At 42.3% G+C, this 17,994-nt stretch overlaps 1 protein-coding gene across 1 annotated transcript; it reads left to right on the top strand.

Moving 5' to 3' along the window:
• The first annotated feature begins 1,384 nt into the window (after window positions 1-1,384).
• On the top strand, window positions 1,385-16,062 carry LOC306966445 (nectin-2-like). Its single transcript, XM_079561210.1, has 6 exons — window positions 1,385-1,515; window positions 1,926-2,279; window positions 3,107-3,209; window positions 14,071-14,105; window positions 14,216-14,265; window positions 15,580-16,062. The coding sequence occupies exons 1-6, from the start codon at window positions 1,458-1,460 to the stop codon at window positions 15,721-15,723; spliced, it is 744 nt and encodes a 247-aa protein (XP_079417336.1). The 5' UTR covers window positions 1,385-1,457; the 3' UTR covers window positions 15,724-16,062.
• Window positions 16,063-17,994: the final 1,932 nt, after the last annotated feature.

Genomic DNA, 17,994 nt, shown 5'->3' with positions numbered 1-17,994 from the left:
CTACAGTTTTACAAGACTATTCCTCGCATAAAAGCACAGTGCACTTATGGAAATAAACTCAGCACAAGTTAAATAAAGCTTGATTTGTTGTGCTATTGTTTCATCTACAGTCCCTTATTAAGCTCTTAAGGTGCCTTTAAGGTGCCCATAAAAAATAAACAGATAGTAAACAACAGGAACCAACAAAGACCAGGGAGAGAATTGGGCCATTCCCAGTCCATGCATTGAAGCAGTTGAGTGCTCACAGATGGTTCTTTCGGACTTTAGCTCCAGTGGCAAAGAGTTCCATAACTTTGTTCCATTCAGTTCTGCACCTCTTCTCTCTCTCTGTCTCTCTTCTTTCACAAATGCGAAACTGATTAAGTTGTTAAGTTAAGTTGTTTTGTTGAATTCAATTGCACTGATGCCTCATTGTTTTTTAAAACAAACACTTTAGTGGGACGTCAAAGGCTTTAGGACTGTTTTTGTAGCCTAGTCCCAAACGAACAATGTGTTTAAAATCATAGTATGGATTTATGGCTATGCTGGGGCAAATCATAAGAAAATAAGGATATATATATACAGTACGTCCCTATTATAATTTTAGGCTTTTGCTCTTCATAAGCTACAAAAGCAATAATATTATACTACAGTTTATATACAGGGGATCCGGCTGGTCTCACCGGTGCTGTAACATTAATAAGAAGAATCATGTTTAATGGGATTTTAATACCCCGAACACAAAGGCACATGCAGTGCAGTAGTTTTGCTGTTTTGAAATGAGAAGTACTAGAAAAGTAGTAGAAACTATGTCAAGTACTAGGCTTTTTTCTCCAACTTGTCGCCTACTACAATGACTCCAATCTTAAAAAAGACACACACACACAAAAGGCTATGGCTATTTACATAAATGACATACTATCTTAGATGTTTTATTATGGTCCCATGTTTATTATTGTGTTAGGTATTTCCAAATGTATTTTGTCTACATAGAGGTTGATTAAAACCTTTTCAAGTTTTGACACAGTCCCAAAGACTAGGTGAATTGTATGTCTCTGGGCTACATTTTAGAAAGAGGTCATATTTTTATCAGCTAGTATCCTATAGCCTACATGTCTTTGTCAGAGAGATGCCAGTATTTAACATGTGTGTCTGTTTCAAGCATATTTGCATATGTGAGAAGTGTCATAAATATGTGAACACCAACATCAGAAAGTGTTCCTGTTTCCTGATGAGAAACGCGCCACGCCCTTTGGCACAGTTATCACAGGAGTAGCGCTTCTGTTCAAAGGTCAGTACAATTAGCTTGTTTTCTGCTCATACCTCATAGTCAGCGCACGGGAGTTCCTCGTTTCGTGTGTTCCTCTCCACTTTCGCTTCACGTTCATCTCTGTAGTTTTCTTCGACTAAAAGAGGGGGAGCGCGCGCTGAACTCACATGGAGAGGGGAGCTGTGAGCGCTTCACGGCCCCTGTTAATATGAGGGGCAGCCTGTCCCTTTGTCCCGCACTCACTGCGGTCTATCTTCTTCTACCAGGTGAGTTGTTTCTGTTAAAGGCATTCAAGTATTTGTCTTGAGAGTTTCTGAGTTCTTCTCAGTTAAACTATTTTACTGCACTGGTCTGATTAACTATGAAAAACAACAAAAAACGAAACAGACCTATATATGAGCAACAGGCGTGTGATTATGTCCTATTGAATATGTCCAGATGTATATTACAAAACTCAAGTGGCCAAAGTGACTTGTAATGAGGGTAAAATGGTTACTATGAAAAAACAGAAATCAACAATTGTGTTTGAGGAACTGGCTATTGATGTCAAGCCCTGTTTACGAGTTGTTTTATTTGCCTCTGCAGAACCAATGCCAAAACACAAAAACGTACTCTTAAGAAGACACAATTGTCATATTTACACTATAATTCTACTGGCTTTCCTTGTCTTTTTCAGTTTTGAAGGCACAGGGCATCCGAGTGACGCCGGAGGTGTGGGGATATGTGGGGCAGACAGAAGTCATCCTGCCTTGTCAGTTTGTGCCAGGTCCAGAAAATGGAAACGTTACTCAAGTTCAGTGGGACCTGAAGGAGGCAAACTCGCCTAAAGGAGACAACAGACTTATTGTTCGTCTTGTGAGCCTTGGGTTGACGTCTATACTAAATGACCAGTATTCGGATAAATTGGAGATGAAGGAATATTCTCTGGTCATTAAGAACGTTGATCTGGAAGATGCCGGAGTATACGCCTGTAACCTGGCAACATTTCCAAGTGGATCCTACACCGATAAAACCACTCTGTTTGTAAGCGGTGAGTGTGTTTCACAATGTTGTAAATAAACTAAGCTGGTGGGATTAAAAAAACCAATAACTGCTCATTCAAATTCACCACAGGGCCCCATGAAACTCTTTGGCCAATTCACTATTTTTTAAAAGAAATGACCAAACTCTGTTAGATCTCATAATTCTGGGATTGGCTAAAACATTTTCCAAACTACTCTTCTAATTGAAAGTTCCTTCAAATGACAACAATTGAACAGACGTGACTGAATAATTATATATTTTTTCATACAACTGTTTGACATTTTTAACCTTTTGTCGTTTTGTTTCATGGTGAATGATTACAGAATCACAGGAAAAAAATGCATAGACCAGTCAAAACAGCTGTACGACGACAGGATCAGTTGCAGATTCAATGTGATAAATCAATGGAGACTTTAAAATGTAAAATACTCGGCTTGTCATTAACATAAGTTGTGTAAATGTTTGTTGTGGTTCAGTTCTTCATTCCTAACTTTCCTATTGCATTTAAACATCTCAGTTCCTCACTGGGATGAGATTGTAAACCCATTTCACAACTTGAGGGCTGCGGCTGCTAACAACTAACCAGCTATAAATAAAACTGCTTCCTAATTAGGCGCACCGTGATTGACAAAACACATTTAATTTGTCTTCTGGTACCACAAAAATACATAAATACATGGGTACAGAGCCTGTAATTTCTTCTGTATCTATTAACATCATTCAAGCTCAGCCTGATTACAGTTACAGTTTAATTACAGTGTATCAAATGGCTGTGTCATGTGCCGTGATTTTTAAATGGCTTAAATGCTAATGCAGACTCATTTGTCTCCTCAGACCAGATGCCGTTATCAGCGGGAGTGGTGTCTGCCATTGTGATCAGCGTCTTGCTGCTGGTGGGGATCATCGCTGCCTCCGTTTACTTCATTGTCATTAGACGGTCAGTGCAGAACTCACTGAAAAAAACTCACTGAAGGATCAGAAACGACAAGTCTTTCATGAATACAAGTTATTTTATCAGATCTAAATGTAGTTCCACTTAAAACTGAAAAACAAGACTCACTTTGAATATTATAACTTAACATTTTCCAATTTCTTTTGTTACTCTTCAGCAAAATGACATCGTTTAGACTTTTAGAGCAGTGGTACTGCTGGGTGTTGCTTCAGGACCCAACTTGAACCTCTCAAGACAAGACATTATTACATTATTTTCAGAGTTCTTTCGGTTAAAGGATTGATGATATAAGGATATCTATAAACGCCTGTGGTCCACTGAAATCAGGACCACGACCCACTATTGGCACCTGATCCACCAGCTGAGAACCGCTGCGTGTAGTAGTTGTATGTGAAGATTGATAGTTCGATCAGTCGTAGAACTCAAGTCAGTAATGTAAGTACGAGTTGCAGTAAATGTTTCTTTTTTTCAGATTTATTTTATTATTTGTCTCATTAGGGAAAAAAATTACTTGGAGGACAGTCAGTTGCAAACGAAAAAACACAAATACAAAGACAGAAACACACTTTCGTTGTATTTACTGTGCATAAAAGTTTGCCATTGCAGTGCCAGTCTTTCACATTACAGGTTGACCTGAGGTGTACCTGAGCAAGTGTGACGCACACAAAATGTGCAGTCACATTTTTTATGTTATTTTATAATCAGAGTATTTTTAGTTAGTAGAACTTCAGTTAACACGGGGATTTATAATTCAATGTATTAATGTCTGTCTTTGATTCTGAGGTTATTGCAATATTGGGGTGCGCCACAAGGGGGCAATGTAGTGAGGAAGCAGCGGAACCGCCAGGCGGGGTCCTTCTTTTCAACACGGTTGCGGCCTTCCCTCATACATGAAGCGAGGCTGCATCGAACAACACGCACTGCCTCTTGTCTCATCATTTCTTCCATCTCTTTAGGTAGTAATGTATAAAGCACATACAATATCACATACAACAAGATTGTTTACTATTGTGGTTGTTAATAGCCATTTTTCAAGTAGTTTGGTAAAGCTAGATTACGTTAGTATGCTGTTTGGTATCGCGGCCGTTGTAGTAAGGCTGCCGCGAGGTCGTGTAATGGCGGCGCCCCACCGTAACTTGAACTCTCCCCGTAACAAGCCCATAAGCTCCGAGACATTGTTGAAAAGTGTAATTAATGTTTAAATGCTAGACTGGTTTCATTTAGGATAATATAGTAATGTTTATCTGTTTGAATATATTTTTGGTTCCGTAATTTTGTAAAGAAAGTGAACATTGATTAGCAGACCAAGCGATTGTACTTAGAAACATTATTTTAGTTGTACCCAAGTGACGAAATACACTTGTTTTAAAAAGTAGAAAACTACATATGTAATTAGATATAAGTGAAAGCACTATTTTCTGGTGAAGATTACTAAAGCTAAAAGTAACAGTGATAAACCAGATAAGATAGTAACAAGGTACTTGTACAGTATAAAGGTTACACGTGATTATTGAAATAAAAGGTGAAACATGATTAGACAAAGTAAAAGTATACATGATTTTGTTAAATACAGAAATGTAATGTATTTGAATAATATCTGTAATTAAATATACATGAAGCGAGGCTGCATCGAACAACACGCACTGCCTCTTGTCTCATCATTTCTTCCATCTCTTTAGATGGCTTTTTCTGGTGCGGGTCTGCCCCCTAGACCGGACCCGTAACAGAAACGTGGGGGCTCGTCCGGGATCGATGACATCACCAGCCACCGAGGGTCGTCGATCCAGTCCTTAACCCGTGGACCAGCTGCTGTGCCAACGTGCTGCATAACTCCAGGAAAAGGGTCAACGCAGATGCTGCAGGACCAAGGCCTAAAGTTATAAGCAACAATGGAGGACAGCGAACGCAAGAAGTTGGTGTGGACGGTGAAAAAGGAACTGTTTCGCCTGACAGCTGATAAGTTATCCCAGTTGATCGCTGAGTTCCCAGAATCACCGGACCTAGATCCAACTAAGATTGACAAAACCGATGAAGAGAGTTGCATTGACTTTATAGTGACTTACATGAACAGTGAACACTTGTTGGAGTCAGAAGATCAAGGCGTGTCATTCCTGTTATACCTAAATGACAAGATCGAGGAGATTAAAGAGGGTCACCGCAAAGTTGTAGAGACTGATGAATCCCCTAATCAAGCCATTGCTGAAGGTATCTCACAGCAAAATGACAATGCCCAAGGTGATCGTAACCAAACTCCTCAAGCTGACACCATTGAGTCACAATTAGCCAAGCTTCTCACTTTGACTAAAAGTCTCAAAATGAGTGACACATCTCAAACCACCGCAGATGAAGATAGTCAGTCCCACAGCAATTACTTATCCCACCCCTCTGGAAGCATGATAGCGCTAAAAGACCTACCACTGTTACAGAGGAAGGAGTTTAAGATTCAGGGTGGGCAGATTGGTGATAATGCTTCTGACATAAGCTATGGCAGCATTAGCAAGCAAATAGGTAGAGGACTGAAAGAAAATCACACTGAAAGTGAAGTGGTTCAGGCAGTCCTGCGCATCATAAAACCTGGCATTTTCAAAGAAATGCTCACAAGCAAAGATGAAATGTCCATTGCAGAGTTGAAGAGCTTTTTACAGTCACATCTTGGTGAGAAAAGCACAACTGAACTGTTTCAAGGACTCATAACAGCAAAACAAAATGAAAGCGAAACTCCGCAACAGTTTCTATACCGAATGATGGGGCTCAAGCAAAAGTTAATATTCACGTCAAAGCAGTCAGATTGTGACATTAGGTATGAAGCTCAAACTGTCCAAAATGTGTTCCTGCATACTGTATACCAAGGTTTAAGTGAGAAACATGAGGACATAAGAAGAGAGCTAAAACCTTACCTTTCTGATCAAACAGTGACTGATGACTTGCTCCTAAAGCAAATGACCAAAACTACAAATGAAGAGAGTGAACGCAAAAGGCGTTTAGGCCGCACAACCCGCCCCAAAACTGCCTTTGCTCACAGTAATGAAGCTGAGACAAATGCTGTTTCAAAAGCAAAGCCCAGTCCAGACTTAAAGGCCAAAGATGAGCTTATTCGACAACTTAGTGCTCAAGTCCAAACCTTGACTGATGCAGTTAGCTCTCTCCAAACACAAACTAAGGAACCACAAAACCTCAAGTCAAGTGAGTCAAGTTCACCGTGTACATGCTATTGTCCTGATCGGTCCCGTAAGCCACTGAAGAAGAGCAAATATGGTTGCCCTGACTGTATTGCACATCACAGGACCAACTGCAACCATTGTTTCACTTGTGGAGAAGAAGGACACCGTGCAGTAGGATGTTTAAAAAGAACCAAAAGCTACAAGCAACAGGCACAGAGAAAGGAACTGAATGATAATGACTCTCACTCAGCTAATGGTGCCGCCTGCCATTCTGCTGAGGTAATGTCTGCATCACAAAGAGTAGCCAAGATTTTAGGGCAGAAATGTCTCCTCAAGTGCCACCTTAATGGCTATACAGTGACTGTGCTTCTGGACACAGGTGCTCAAGTCAGCATTGTGGATCGCGCTTGGAGGAAGCTCTATGCCCCACATCAAAGCATACGCCCACTCAGTGAATTACTGGGAGACAAGCCCCTCAATGTGACTGCAGTCAACGGTGAGTCTGTTCCTTATGACGGCTGGATTGAACTGTTATTTAACCTACCTGACAATGATAACCCAGACCTCACAATCAGGGTCCCATTCCTCGTGAGCAGAGTCTGCCTCCCACGTCCCATTTTAGGCTTCAACGTCATCCAAGAGCTTATTCTGGGACAAGAAGGAGCAGATGTGATCTCAGTCATTTCTAAACTACTCAAGGACGCTATGCAGATTCAAGCTGAACAGGCTGACACCATTGTGAACTTTATTCAGACTAATGAATCCAGGTTTGAACAAGCTCGAATCAGAGTCGGACGACGAGGTGCTGTTATACATCCTGGTCAAGTCACTCATCTAAGGTGTCACCTGTCAACCGATTTCAACGCTCCAGTTGCCCTGTTTGAAGTTACTGACCCTGATACCAAGCTGCAGCAACTCGACATTGGCGATGGACTAGTTGAAGTTCACCAAGACAAGCGACCATATGTTGAGATCCCGATAGGTAACCACACAGAGACTGACATCACGTTAGACCATTTGACATTGCTTGGGAGCATACAGTCCATTGACAAAGTTATAGAGACAGCCACTCCAACAGTAAATGACTCGAACGCACCAGATTGTGTTGTAAGAGAACAACCACCAAGTGAGTCCACATCCCAGCTGTGGCACCCACTCGTTGATGTGAGTCATTTAAGTGATGAACAACAAGCTGTAGTAAAACAAATGCTGTATGAAGAGTCAAATGCATTCTCCCGTGATGAAAATGACATTGGATGCATCCCTAGCCTCCAAATGAACATTACTTTAAAAGACGACATTCCTGTGCAAAGAACGTACTCTGCTATTCCAAAACCACTCTACAAAGAAGTTAAAGAGTACATTCAAGACCTACTTGCCAAGCAGTGGATAGTCAAGTCCAAGTCTCCGTATGCCGCTCCTGTAGTTTGTGTGCGAAAGAAAGACGGCACCCTCCGTCTCTGCATAGACTATAGGCTCCTGAATCAAAAGACAGTCCCAGACAGACATCCTCTCCCCCGCATTCAAGATCTTATTGACACGCTGGGGGGATACAGCTGGTTCTCCATTTTAGATCAGGGAAAAGCCTATCATCAAGGCTATGTGGCTGAAGGATCCCGACACATGACCGCATTCATCACTCCATGGGGATTGTACGAGTGGGTGCGCATCCCTTTCGGGCTTTCCAACGCGCCTGCCACTTTTCAGAGGAGCATGGAGGAGATGCTGTGCTCCCTGAGGGACGAGTGCTGCATCCCGTATTTGGATGACATCCTCTGTTATGCTAAGACATTCGACGAACATGTTGAGGGACTCCGACATGTCCTACGAGCACTCCAACAACACGGCGTGAAGCTCAGGCCAACCAAATGTGAGCTCTTTCAAAAGGAAGTTCGCTACGTAGGACGTCTCGTCTCTGCGGATGGAGTTCGTGTCGACCCCAAAGACATCGAGGCTATTCAAGCTCTGAAAGAAAAGACACCAAACACGGTTGGAGAGGTTCGCAAACTACTCGGATTTCTCAGCTACTACCGTACGTACATTCAAGATTTTTCAAAGATTGCAAGACCAATGTATGAACTGTTAGTAGCGAAAGACATCAGTGGCGCCAGTCCGCCTCAACAGTCAAAGAAAACGACAAAGCCAAAACGGATACAGGTGCCATCAAAAACACCAATACGCTGGACAGGAGAACACCAGAGTGCGCTAAATCAGCTCATCACAACCCTGTCAAGTCCGCCGGTACTCGCCTATCCAGACTTCAGTCTTCCCTTCGTGCTACACACAGACGCCTCAGAGAAGGGGCTTGGCGCCGTCCTTTACCAGCGCCAAGGGGGGAAGCTGAGGGTAATTGCTTATGGGTCGAGAACGCTGACACCAGCCGAGCGTAGGTATCACCTCCACTCAGGTAAACTAGAATTTCTGGCTTTAAAGTGGGCCGTTAGTGAGAAATTCAGAGACTATCTTTACTATGCGTCACACTTTACTGTCTACACGGATAATAATCCGTTAACCTATATACTGAGCACAGCAAAGCTTAACGCCGTTGGCCACCGCTGGGTCGGTGAGCTTGCTGATTTCCGATTCGAGATTAAGTACAGACCAGGCAAAGTCAACATAGATGCAGACACACTTTCCAGGCTGCCACTAGACATAGACACCTATGTAGACACTTGCACAAAAGAACTATCTAGAGACACTATCCAGACCATTTGGGATGGCAGTCGTGCTGCAGAGTCAAAAGATGTAGCTTATGTTGCAGTTCTGGACCTAGCCCAGGACAACCAGACTTCTGACCTACTCCCTGCCATTAGTCATGCTGAGCTAGTGAAAGCACAACAAAGTGACCCGGTCATAGGCCAAGTTGTAAAGCTCAAAGAGACTGTCAAAATGCTAACCAATGACATTAAGAGCAAAGTTAGTGGTCCTTCGCGAAAACTGCTTTATGAGTGGCACAGATTACACCTGAAAGACGGCTTGCTTTACAGACAGACTAACCAGAGACACCAACTTGTCCTTCCGAAAGTGTATCATGAAACAGCCCTTAAGCTTCTCCACAATGACATGAGCCATGTAGGGACTGAAAAGACACTGTCATTAGTCAGAGACCGCTTTTATTGGCCATACATGAAAAGAGATGTAGAGGTTTATGTGACAAGAAGGTGCCCCTGTATTAAAAGCAAAAAGCCTGTCTCACACATTAGAGCACCCATGGGGAGCATTACCACTAGTCAGCCACTAGAGCTCGTGTCCATAGATTATTTACATTTAGAACCTAGTAAAGGCGGTTACCAATATATCCTTGTAGCTGTTGATCATTTTACTAGATATGCCCAGGCATACGCCACTAGAAACAAATCCGGCAAGACAGCCGCGGAGAAACTTTTTGAAGATTTCATCCCCAAGTTTGGCTATCCACACAAGCTGCATCATGACCAGGGGAGAGAATTTGAAAATGACCTCTTTAAAACCCTGCAGCAGTTGAGTAAAGTAGGACATTCACGTACGACACCCTATCATCCTCAAAGCAACCCGGCAGAGAGATTTAACCGCACGCTTCTCCAGATGTTACGGACCCTGGGCGAGAAGGAAAAGGAGAGATGGAAAGATCACCTGGCACACGCTGTCCACGCCTATAACTGCACCAGGCATGAGGCCATAGGTATGTCCCCATTCTACTTAATGTTTGGCAGACATCCTAGACTACCTGTGGATCTTATGTTTGATCTTAACCCTGAACAAGAACCCAGCACTCCTAGAGGTTATGCAGAGAAGTGGGCTGCGAGGATGAGAGAGGCATACAAGATTGCTACTGAGAATAGCCAAAACTCAAGCTCCAAGGGAAAGAAAGCATATGACAAACACACCAGAGGTACTGTTCTTGAGCAAGGTGACCGTGTATTAGTTCGCAACCTGAAAGAGAGAGGAGGTCCTGGTAAATTGAGGTCCTACTGGGAGAACACCATCTATGTGATAAAAGAGAGAATTGCAGAGGGCCCCGTTTACAAAGTGACACCTGAAAATGGAAATAACAAAGTAAGAACACTTCATCGCAACCTCCTCCTTTTAGTCAATGAGTTGCCAATAAACCTACCTCCCAAAGTCTCACCGGTGAAAAACAGACATGACACAAGAGCTCAAAAACAGACAAGACAAGACCAGAGACTCAGTGACACAAAGTGCAACTCATCTTCAGACTCAGAGGATGATCCAGCACAGTACTGGTTGAGGATTCCCCAGCGTGTCACAAGAGCTCGACCTAGTGGGCATCGGAGAGACTACACAACAGTGCAAGCAGAGCCCACTGTGCCCGCTCCTGTAAGAGACACAAGGCAACATGCAACCAAAGAGCAAAACGGGACAAATCAAGAAGATAGGCTCCTTATTGACACTGATCAACCAGAGCCATACGTGGAACAGCATGAGGATGAGGACGGTACACCCGAGATACCAGCACCAGCAGAGGATGCACAGGGTGAGATCGACCAGGAGGACGACGCGGCACCAGCCCAGCAACACCAACCTGCACGAGCCAGTGAGGGAGAAGAGGACGAGTCACAGGTCCGGAGGTCCGCCCGTGCCCGGAAGCCACCGCAGATGTTCACCTATGACTCCCTGGGCCAGCCTTCGTTGCAGTCCTACCAGCCACCACTAGCTGTCGGAGCGGTCGAAGCCTTCCTGCCCCCAGCTGTGCCAGTCTGGGGAATGGACTCCAACATGATGGTATATCGTGCACCATACAGACTCATGCCTCAGCACTATGCATATGCAGTATACCCGTTTACTGCTCCGGTGCATCACATAGCGTTACCAGCTTATTAGGTATTAAAGACTTTGTTGCTTTATGCAAAAGAGACACTATGAAGGTTATTGGTTCATAACAGTAAGAGTAAAGTAATATTTGTAAATGTTCGGAGCCATTTTCTGTCGTCAGGGAGCGTGTGACGCACACAAAATGTGCAGTCACATTTTTTATGTTATTTTATAATCAGAGTATTTTTAGTTAGTAGAACTTCAGTTAACACGGGGATTTATAATTCAATGTATTAATGTCTGTCTTTGATTCTGAGGTTATTGCAATATTGGGGTGCGCCACAAGGGGGCAATGTAGTGAGGAAGCAGCGGAACCGCCAGGCGGGGTCCTTCTTTTCAACACGGTTGCGGCCTTCCCTCATACATGAAGCGAGGCTGCATCGAACAACACGCACTGCCTCTTGTCTCATCATTTCTTCCATCTCTTTAGGTAGTAATGTATAAAGCACATACAATATCACATACAACAAGATTGTTTACTATTGTGGTTGTTAATAGCCATTTTTCAAGTAGTTTGGTAAAGCTAGATTACGTTAGTATGCTGTTTGGTATCGCGGCCGTTGTAGTAAGGCTGCCGCGAGGTCGTGTAATGGCGGCGCCCCACCGTAACTTGAACTCTCCCCGTAACAAGCCCATAAGCTCCGAGACATTGTTGAAAAGTGTAATTAATGTTTAAATGCTAGACTGGTTTCATTTAGGATAATATAGTAATGTTTATCTGTTTGAATATATTTTTGGTTCCGTAATTTTGTAAAGAAAGTGAACATTGATTAGCAGACCAAGCGATTGTACTTAGAAACATTATTTTAGTTGTACCCAAGTGACGAAATACACTTGTTTTAAAAAGTAGAAAACTACATATGTAATTAGATATAAGTGAAAGCACTATTTTCTGGTGAAGATTACTAAAGCTAAAAGTAACAGTGATAAACCAGATAAGATAGTAACAAGGTACTTGTACAGTATAAAGGTTACACGTGATTATTGAAATAAAAGGTGAAACATGATTAGACAAAGTAAAAGTATACATGATTTTGTTAAATACAGAAATGTAATGTATTTGAATAATATCTGTAATTAAATATACATGAAGCGAGGCTGCATCGAACAACACGCACTGCCTCTTGTCTCATCATTTCTTCCATCTCTTTAGATGGCTTTTTCTGGTGCGGGTCTGCCCCCTAGACCGGACCCGTAACACAAGCCATATGCAACTGGTTCACAATGGAAACTCACTTCACAGTTATACAGTGTTCTTTGTTAACCACATAACCATGTCATAGTCTAAAGCCAGATTGACTCACTCACTGCAGTTCGCTCCACACATTTTCTCTCTCTGTCTGAAGCCTACCTTATCAAGTCCGTTCGTGTCATTGAGAAAACGCTGAGACAAGTTGGATTTGAAATAAGCACACACATACCTCCCATTGTCGAGTGGGAAATGTTTTGCCAAACTTTATGGAAGTGTCGCATGATTATTTTATTTTACTTTTTGTGCAATAACTCTCTTGACTATCGGATAACGTTATAATTGCAAAATTTAACTAAACCTTTTCAACAAAAGGTCTCAAAAGCAATGTTTATTTCCCATCAAATTGTGTCAAAACAAGACACAGGAAAGCTCCACGCCATCATACCGACAGTCTTAAACCACAGCGGAACTATAACCATATGCAACTGGTTCACAATGGAAACTCACTTCACAGTTATACAGTGTTCTTTGTTAACCACATAATCATGTCACAGTCTAAAGCCAGATTTACCCAGATTTACAGCTTTACATACAGTTTACCAATAATAGTGCACACACCATGGCAAAATAGGGGTAGCTATGCCATCAACCTTGTAATGGCTGTATATTTTACAGTAAAAACACATCAGGAAACACACCTCGAATGTTGTTGTGTGGTGCTGTTAACAAGCAGGTTTTATGAGTAAGAAGTTTTATATGATTTTGCATAACAATATAAGAGACAATGAAGGAAAGGTGATTTCCTTCATTTTCTACGTGAAGGAAGACAATGAAGGAAATCATGTGGCATGAGGCATTTATTATGCCTCTTTACATAATAAACGAGAGGAAAAGCAGTACTGTAGCTGTTTTAACATTGTAATAAGCTGAGTTTTAATTATAAGGTTTGGTTCCAATAATTAAAATACCACAAGCTTCTGGTCAAATGTACGTGAAAACAGACGAGTTTCATGAAATTCAAACAGAAGGCAATGTTTCCTGGGATCAACTCTGAAAAAGAATTCTTCATTCCATCTCAGATCTAGAGTCTTTTTAATTGTTTTGGTCTGAAGACCTGTTACTTCTCGATTAACCGGATCATAGAGAGACAATCTTGTGTAGGGATCACTGGCTCCCAGTAGATCCTTTTTAGGCGAACCAATTGCAGCAATGACTTTGAGGATTCTGGTGTCCTCCTCATGCAGGAAGTCTGCAGATCTGCGGAGAAAGAGTCGCCATCACTTCCCTCTCGAGCTTCCCTTAGAAACGTAGCTTTATCGTAGGTTTATCGATACTTCTCTGCCACTTCTCAGTTGCAGTACATGTAGTAGTGATGTAGTGATAATAATTATGGTAGTTGCAACTGGAGAAACAATTTCCTGTTTTTATGTTTATTAGCATTGTCTAAAAGTATGATTAGATTATCTTTTTGTTTACATTAAATAGTTCCCCTGTACTCATGAGTAATTGCATTTGACCAACAATGAGTACATTTATATTCATAGTATTCTTTTTTATTCTCCCTATTTTTCAAATAATTATCCACAATAAAAGGGAGTCTTATTATTACATTCTGTGCAGTATTTTTTTGATTAGTTTTAAGATAATGTGGTTAAATAGTCCCTCTTTTGCTTGTACACAGATACCGTCCTTCTTTCAGGAACCACGTCACAATAGGTGAGAACTACTTAAGTTCCTTCTTTTTTTAACTGCATCGTAACACCTGCATTATTTTTTATTAGACGTACTTTTACTTCCTGTATGATATACCGTCTGTCTATCTTTAGATGCTGATGGGTGGGATCCATCCAGACCATCATTTATAAGAAGAGACGATGTAAGACCTGTCTATTTCCTCATTTGAACCAGAACAACTGCTTCATCTGCTGTTGTCACTGAACTTTCTCCGTCTTCCTATCCCTCGTTCTCTTTATCTCTCTATTTCTGGCGGGGGAGCTGAGCATATTATAATTTAGTTTTAGTCTCTTGTCAAAAATGTAATTTAGTGTTAGGCAATGGAGGGAATTTCTGCATTGTCAGATCAATGAAGTTCTTTTTCTCTTATCTTTAGTGTTAGGCAAGATTCAGTCTTTTTCATTTAAGCCGCCTTTTTGCTGACAAAAATTCAATTGTTCGCTTAGTGAACTTTACGCTAAACACGTTAATTCATTTTGCACAGCTTCACGGAGCTTCTCCCACACGGGCAAAGTACTAGACCTGTTAAGAGATAAGATGGTACTTTATTGATCTCACAGATGGAGAAATTGCATTCGATGAGAGAGCATCCGGCAGCAGCACCCATTCAGTGCGCACCACTCTTTTTTTTCTTTGGTGAAAGATGGTTGTGTCGCGGCCGCCATCTTCACTGTTTTGGTCACAGGAGGAGCACTGGTTGATGGGAAATCCGTAGACGATGACCACGGCGGTGGAGCTCTTGTGCTTGGCCACGATGTTCTTGGCCACACAGGTGTAGTTGGCCATGTGGGACAGACGCGCCTGCTTGATGATCAGGTTGTGGTCCACGGTGATGTAGAAGTTCCTGTCCTCGGCCAGGTCCATGATCTCGTTGTCCTTCAGCCACTCCACCCGCATGACCTTGGAGGATGGACAAACTGTAGCTGCCCTCTGTCTCCTCTGATCATCTGAAACGGTGCACCTGGGCTTGTCCCCGTCTCAGAGCGTGGTGTCCTGCACTGGTCAGCTCCACCTCGTCCTTCCTCTTCCTCCTGCACAGCTCCCTCCACAGTCTATCACCATCTCCTCGTTGGTCCCTTTTGTTGTTTCCTGTAGCTCCTCTTGTGACGCCTCCTCCGTGCTGCAGGTGTGGGGGCTCTTGGTGCCTCTTCACTGTTCAGTGTCTCAGAAGACAAGTTAACTGGGCATTGAATTTCAGTTACGTGACATTCTTTCTACCTGTGGAAGATCAGGTGTTGAAGTTCCTTCTATTGATTTATACTGAAAATATTTGCGACGATGATGAAATCTTTTAGTGGACGAAATGAACACTGAGCTGGAAGGCATCGAGGCGGTGTGGACTGGGAGGGTCTGAGGGATGGAAGCCTGACCGTGTTTATGCTGAAAATTGCTCAAATAACTAAATAGGGTTATTATGGTAAGGTCTGTCTCTTTCTCTCTCTCTCTCGTTCTGCAGGTGCTCTATGCCGATGTAGCCGTACTGCGGCCGTCCAATCAGAATCGCGTGAACTCTCCAGAGGATCACGTGACTTATTCAGAGGTCAGAGCGAACAGGACGAGACCAGAGGAGACGCCGTACGCTCAGGTCATGAACATTTAGCAACGACGAAGCAAGACATCCTTGAGTTGCTAGACGTTTACATAACTCAGACATAAGTCCTCCTTCCCCATCTTCGCTTACACCATTTTACTTCATGTCCTTTTTTCACCAGAACATCCTCATTTGTGACGTTCTCTGTGGCCTTTGCTCAACAGTGTAACCACAACCTTCCCCCATCCAGTGTTTTCTACACCTGAAGGTCCTGTTTATGATGCGAATTTGCCACTTTGCAGTAATTTCAGTTTGAATGATAGTTTGACTATTGCGTTTTGCATCTCATTCATGAAGCTTTGTCAGTAACTAATGATCTCGTCTTGGCAGCAGGTACGTGGGATCGGTCTAATAATGTGTGATAAGAAAAATGTGATATAATTGGTATCACCCATTTTATCTTTTAAAAAGCTGCTCTGAACTTCAAAAATATCATTTGTTTAGTGAGTGTCATTATCACCAACTCTCTTTGCTCTAACCTGAATTCTGCTCATTAGCTTTTTGGAGCTCGGCTGAGTCTCTGCCTCATTAGCATAATACAAAAAAAAGATCATTAGTCCCTGGATAAGCTTCTTGAATGAGTAGCAAAACGTTCACAGCGCTTAAACCCTCCAGGACAGATGACGGCTCAAGAACTTTTGTTTATGGTCGCTTTTAAACAAAAAACACACACAAGGAGGACTAAATTACTCTACAATGCATGTTTTTATATTACTAGAGTCAGAAAATCTACATGAGGGCATACTTTGAGAACAGTTTATCCACTGCAATGGACCGTGAAACCACTCATTTGTCTCCATACATGTCTTCAGTACAGTTCAGCGTCTATCACGGAGAACATTATGAAGCTTTTATGGAGGGAAATCGGGTCATGTTTCCCCATTCCATAAAACAAACACTCTGCTTATGCTGTGTATTTAAAGGATAACGCCTTGTTTTGTGCATTTTTAATAAACATTTGGGCTAAACGTCTGCGTTGCTGTTGGACAGTTTCTTTCTGTGGTAATCACACTCGAGGGTAAGAGCCAGACTTTGTGCTGGTGTTGTATTGAAGAGCAAAGCCACTGAGGAGGTGCAATGTACTGTTTGCAAAGTTGTTTTGACTGAAACTTTCTGTTTGGCACACACAGTCGAAATTAAACGTTTAATAAAAGTTGTGGAGTCAAAATTGCCAACTGCTCAAACTTATGAACAATTGTCGCCTATTACTGTATAATTTCCTTTGACCTTTTCTCATGCTAAGAAAACCTTTTCACACCCATTTCTGGCAACTACTCAAGCCACAAGAAAAGGGTCTGTCTTTAAATGTGTGACATACTGAAATTATCAAGACTTTTTTTCACCTGGTCATTGTTTTAAAGGCAGTTTCACACACCCCTAAGGTGAAAGGACTCTTGCTCTTCTGCCCGGCATGAATAAAACAATCCAAGCATTCCTCAAACCTCTAGAAATAGCTTTTATTAATTCCTTTTGGGTCTCTCGCTTGTTCTACATCGTGCCTTCTAACAAAAACAATTGTTGCTACGCTGTCAGCTGCCAGTACAGTTGTGCGCCTGAGCCAGAGACAACAAGAGGGAGGCCAATCCAACGGCGTGTGCGCGAGGAACAATCGGTTGGGGTTTCTGACATCAAGGGAATCACAAATGAAGATGTTGCGGGTGTTTGCCCAGAGCCTTGTCAGCATTCTGCGCACAAAGGCACGAGTAAACAAAGAGCAAGAAGAAGAAGACACATCAAATCCAAAACCGGCTTCTGCTGACAGCAATCATTTAGGAAACAATGTAATGTGGACAAACACACTTATCATTCATTATCCGGGGCACGGGGAGGTGAACCAATCTTTTCCAGCGCGCTCTTGTTTGTTTGTGCGCCATTCACTTACACAACACTGCTGTCCTTTGGGGGGATTCATTCGCAGTTGTTGCACTCGCGTCATTTTAGTCCAAATGAATGTCAAATATGCAACAGAGATGAGATAATACTAGAATTAGAAGATAAACCGTAATGATTGGCAGCACCCCAGAAGCTGTGATTTAAATTGCTAATCTATTCTCACCTGAGCAGAACATGGCAGGCAATTTAAAATGTTTTGGCTTTTGTTGGTTTTATCAGTCTGCGGGATATGCATTGCTCTTTTAAGGAAGACAAGCCACAAATTTGCAACCAATATAGTTGCTTTGATGTGACAGAGAGGATGTGGTATCGCTTTAGATCAGGGGTCTCCAAGTAAATTTCGCTGGGGGCCAAACTATATCTGGAGTGTATTGCCGCGGTCCATAA

This window comes from Gobius niger (assembly GCF_951799975.1).
Source record: "Gobius niger genome assembly, chromosome: 8".
Lineage (NCBI taxonomy): Eukaryota > Metazoa > Chordata > Actinopteri > Gobiiformes > Gobiidae > Gobius > Gobius niger.
This window is presented reverse-complemented; position numbering and strand designations above follow the sequence as displayed.

Excerpts from the sequence above, each read along its gene's own strand:
- LOC306966445 (XM_079561210.1), top strand. The coding sequence starts at position 1,458 with ATGAGGGGCAGCCTGTCCCTTTGTCCCGCACTCACTGCGGTCTATCTT. Across the intron at positions 3,210-14,070 it reads TACTTCATTGTCATTAGACG|ATACCGTCCTTCTTTCAGGA; the intron begins GTCAGTGCAGAA and ends GCTTGTACACAG. Across the intron at positions 14,106-14,215 it reads CAGGAACCACGTCACAATAG|ATGCTGATGGGTGGGATCCA; the intron begins GTGAGAACTACT and ends GTCTATCTTTAG.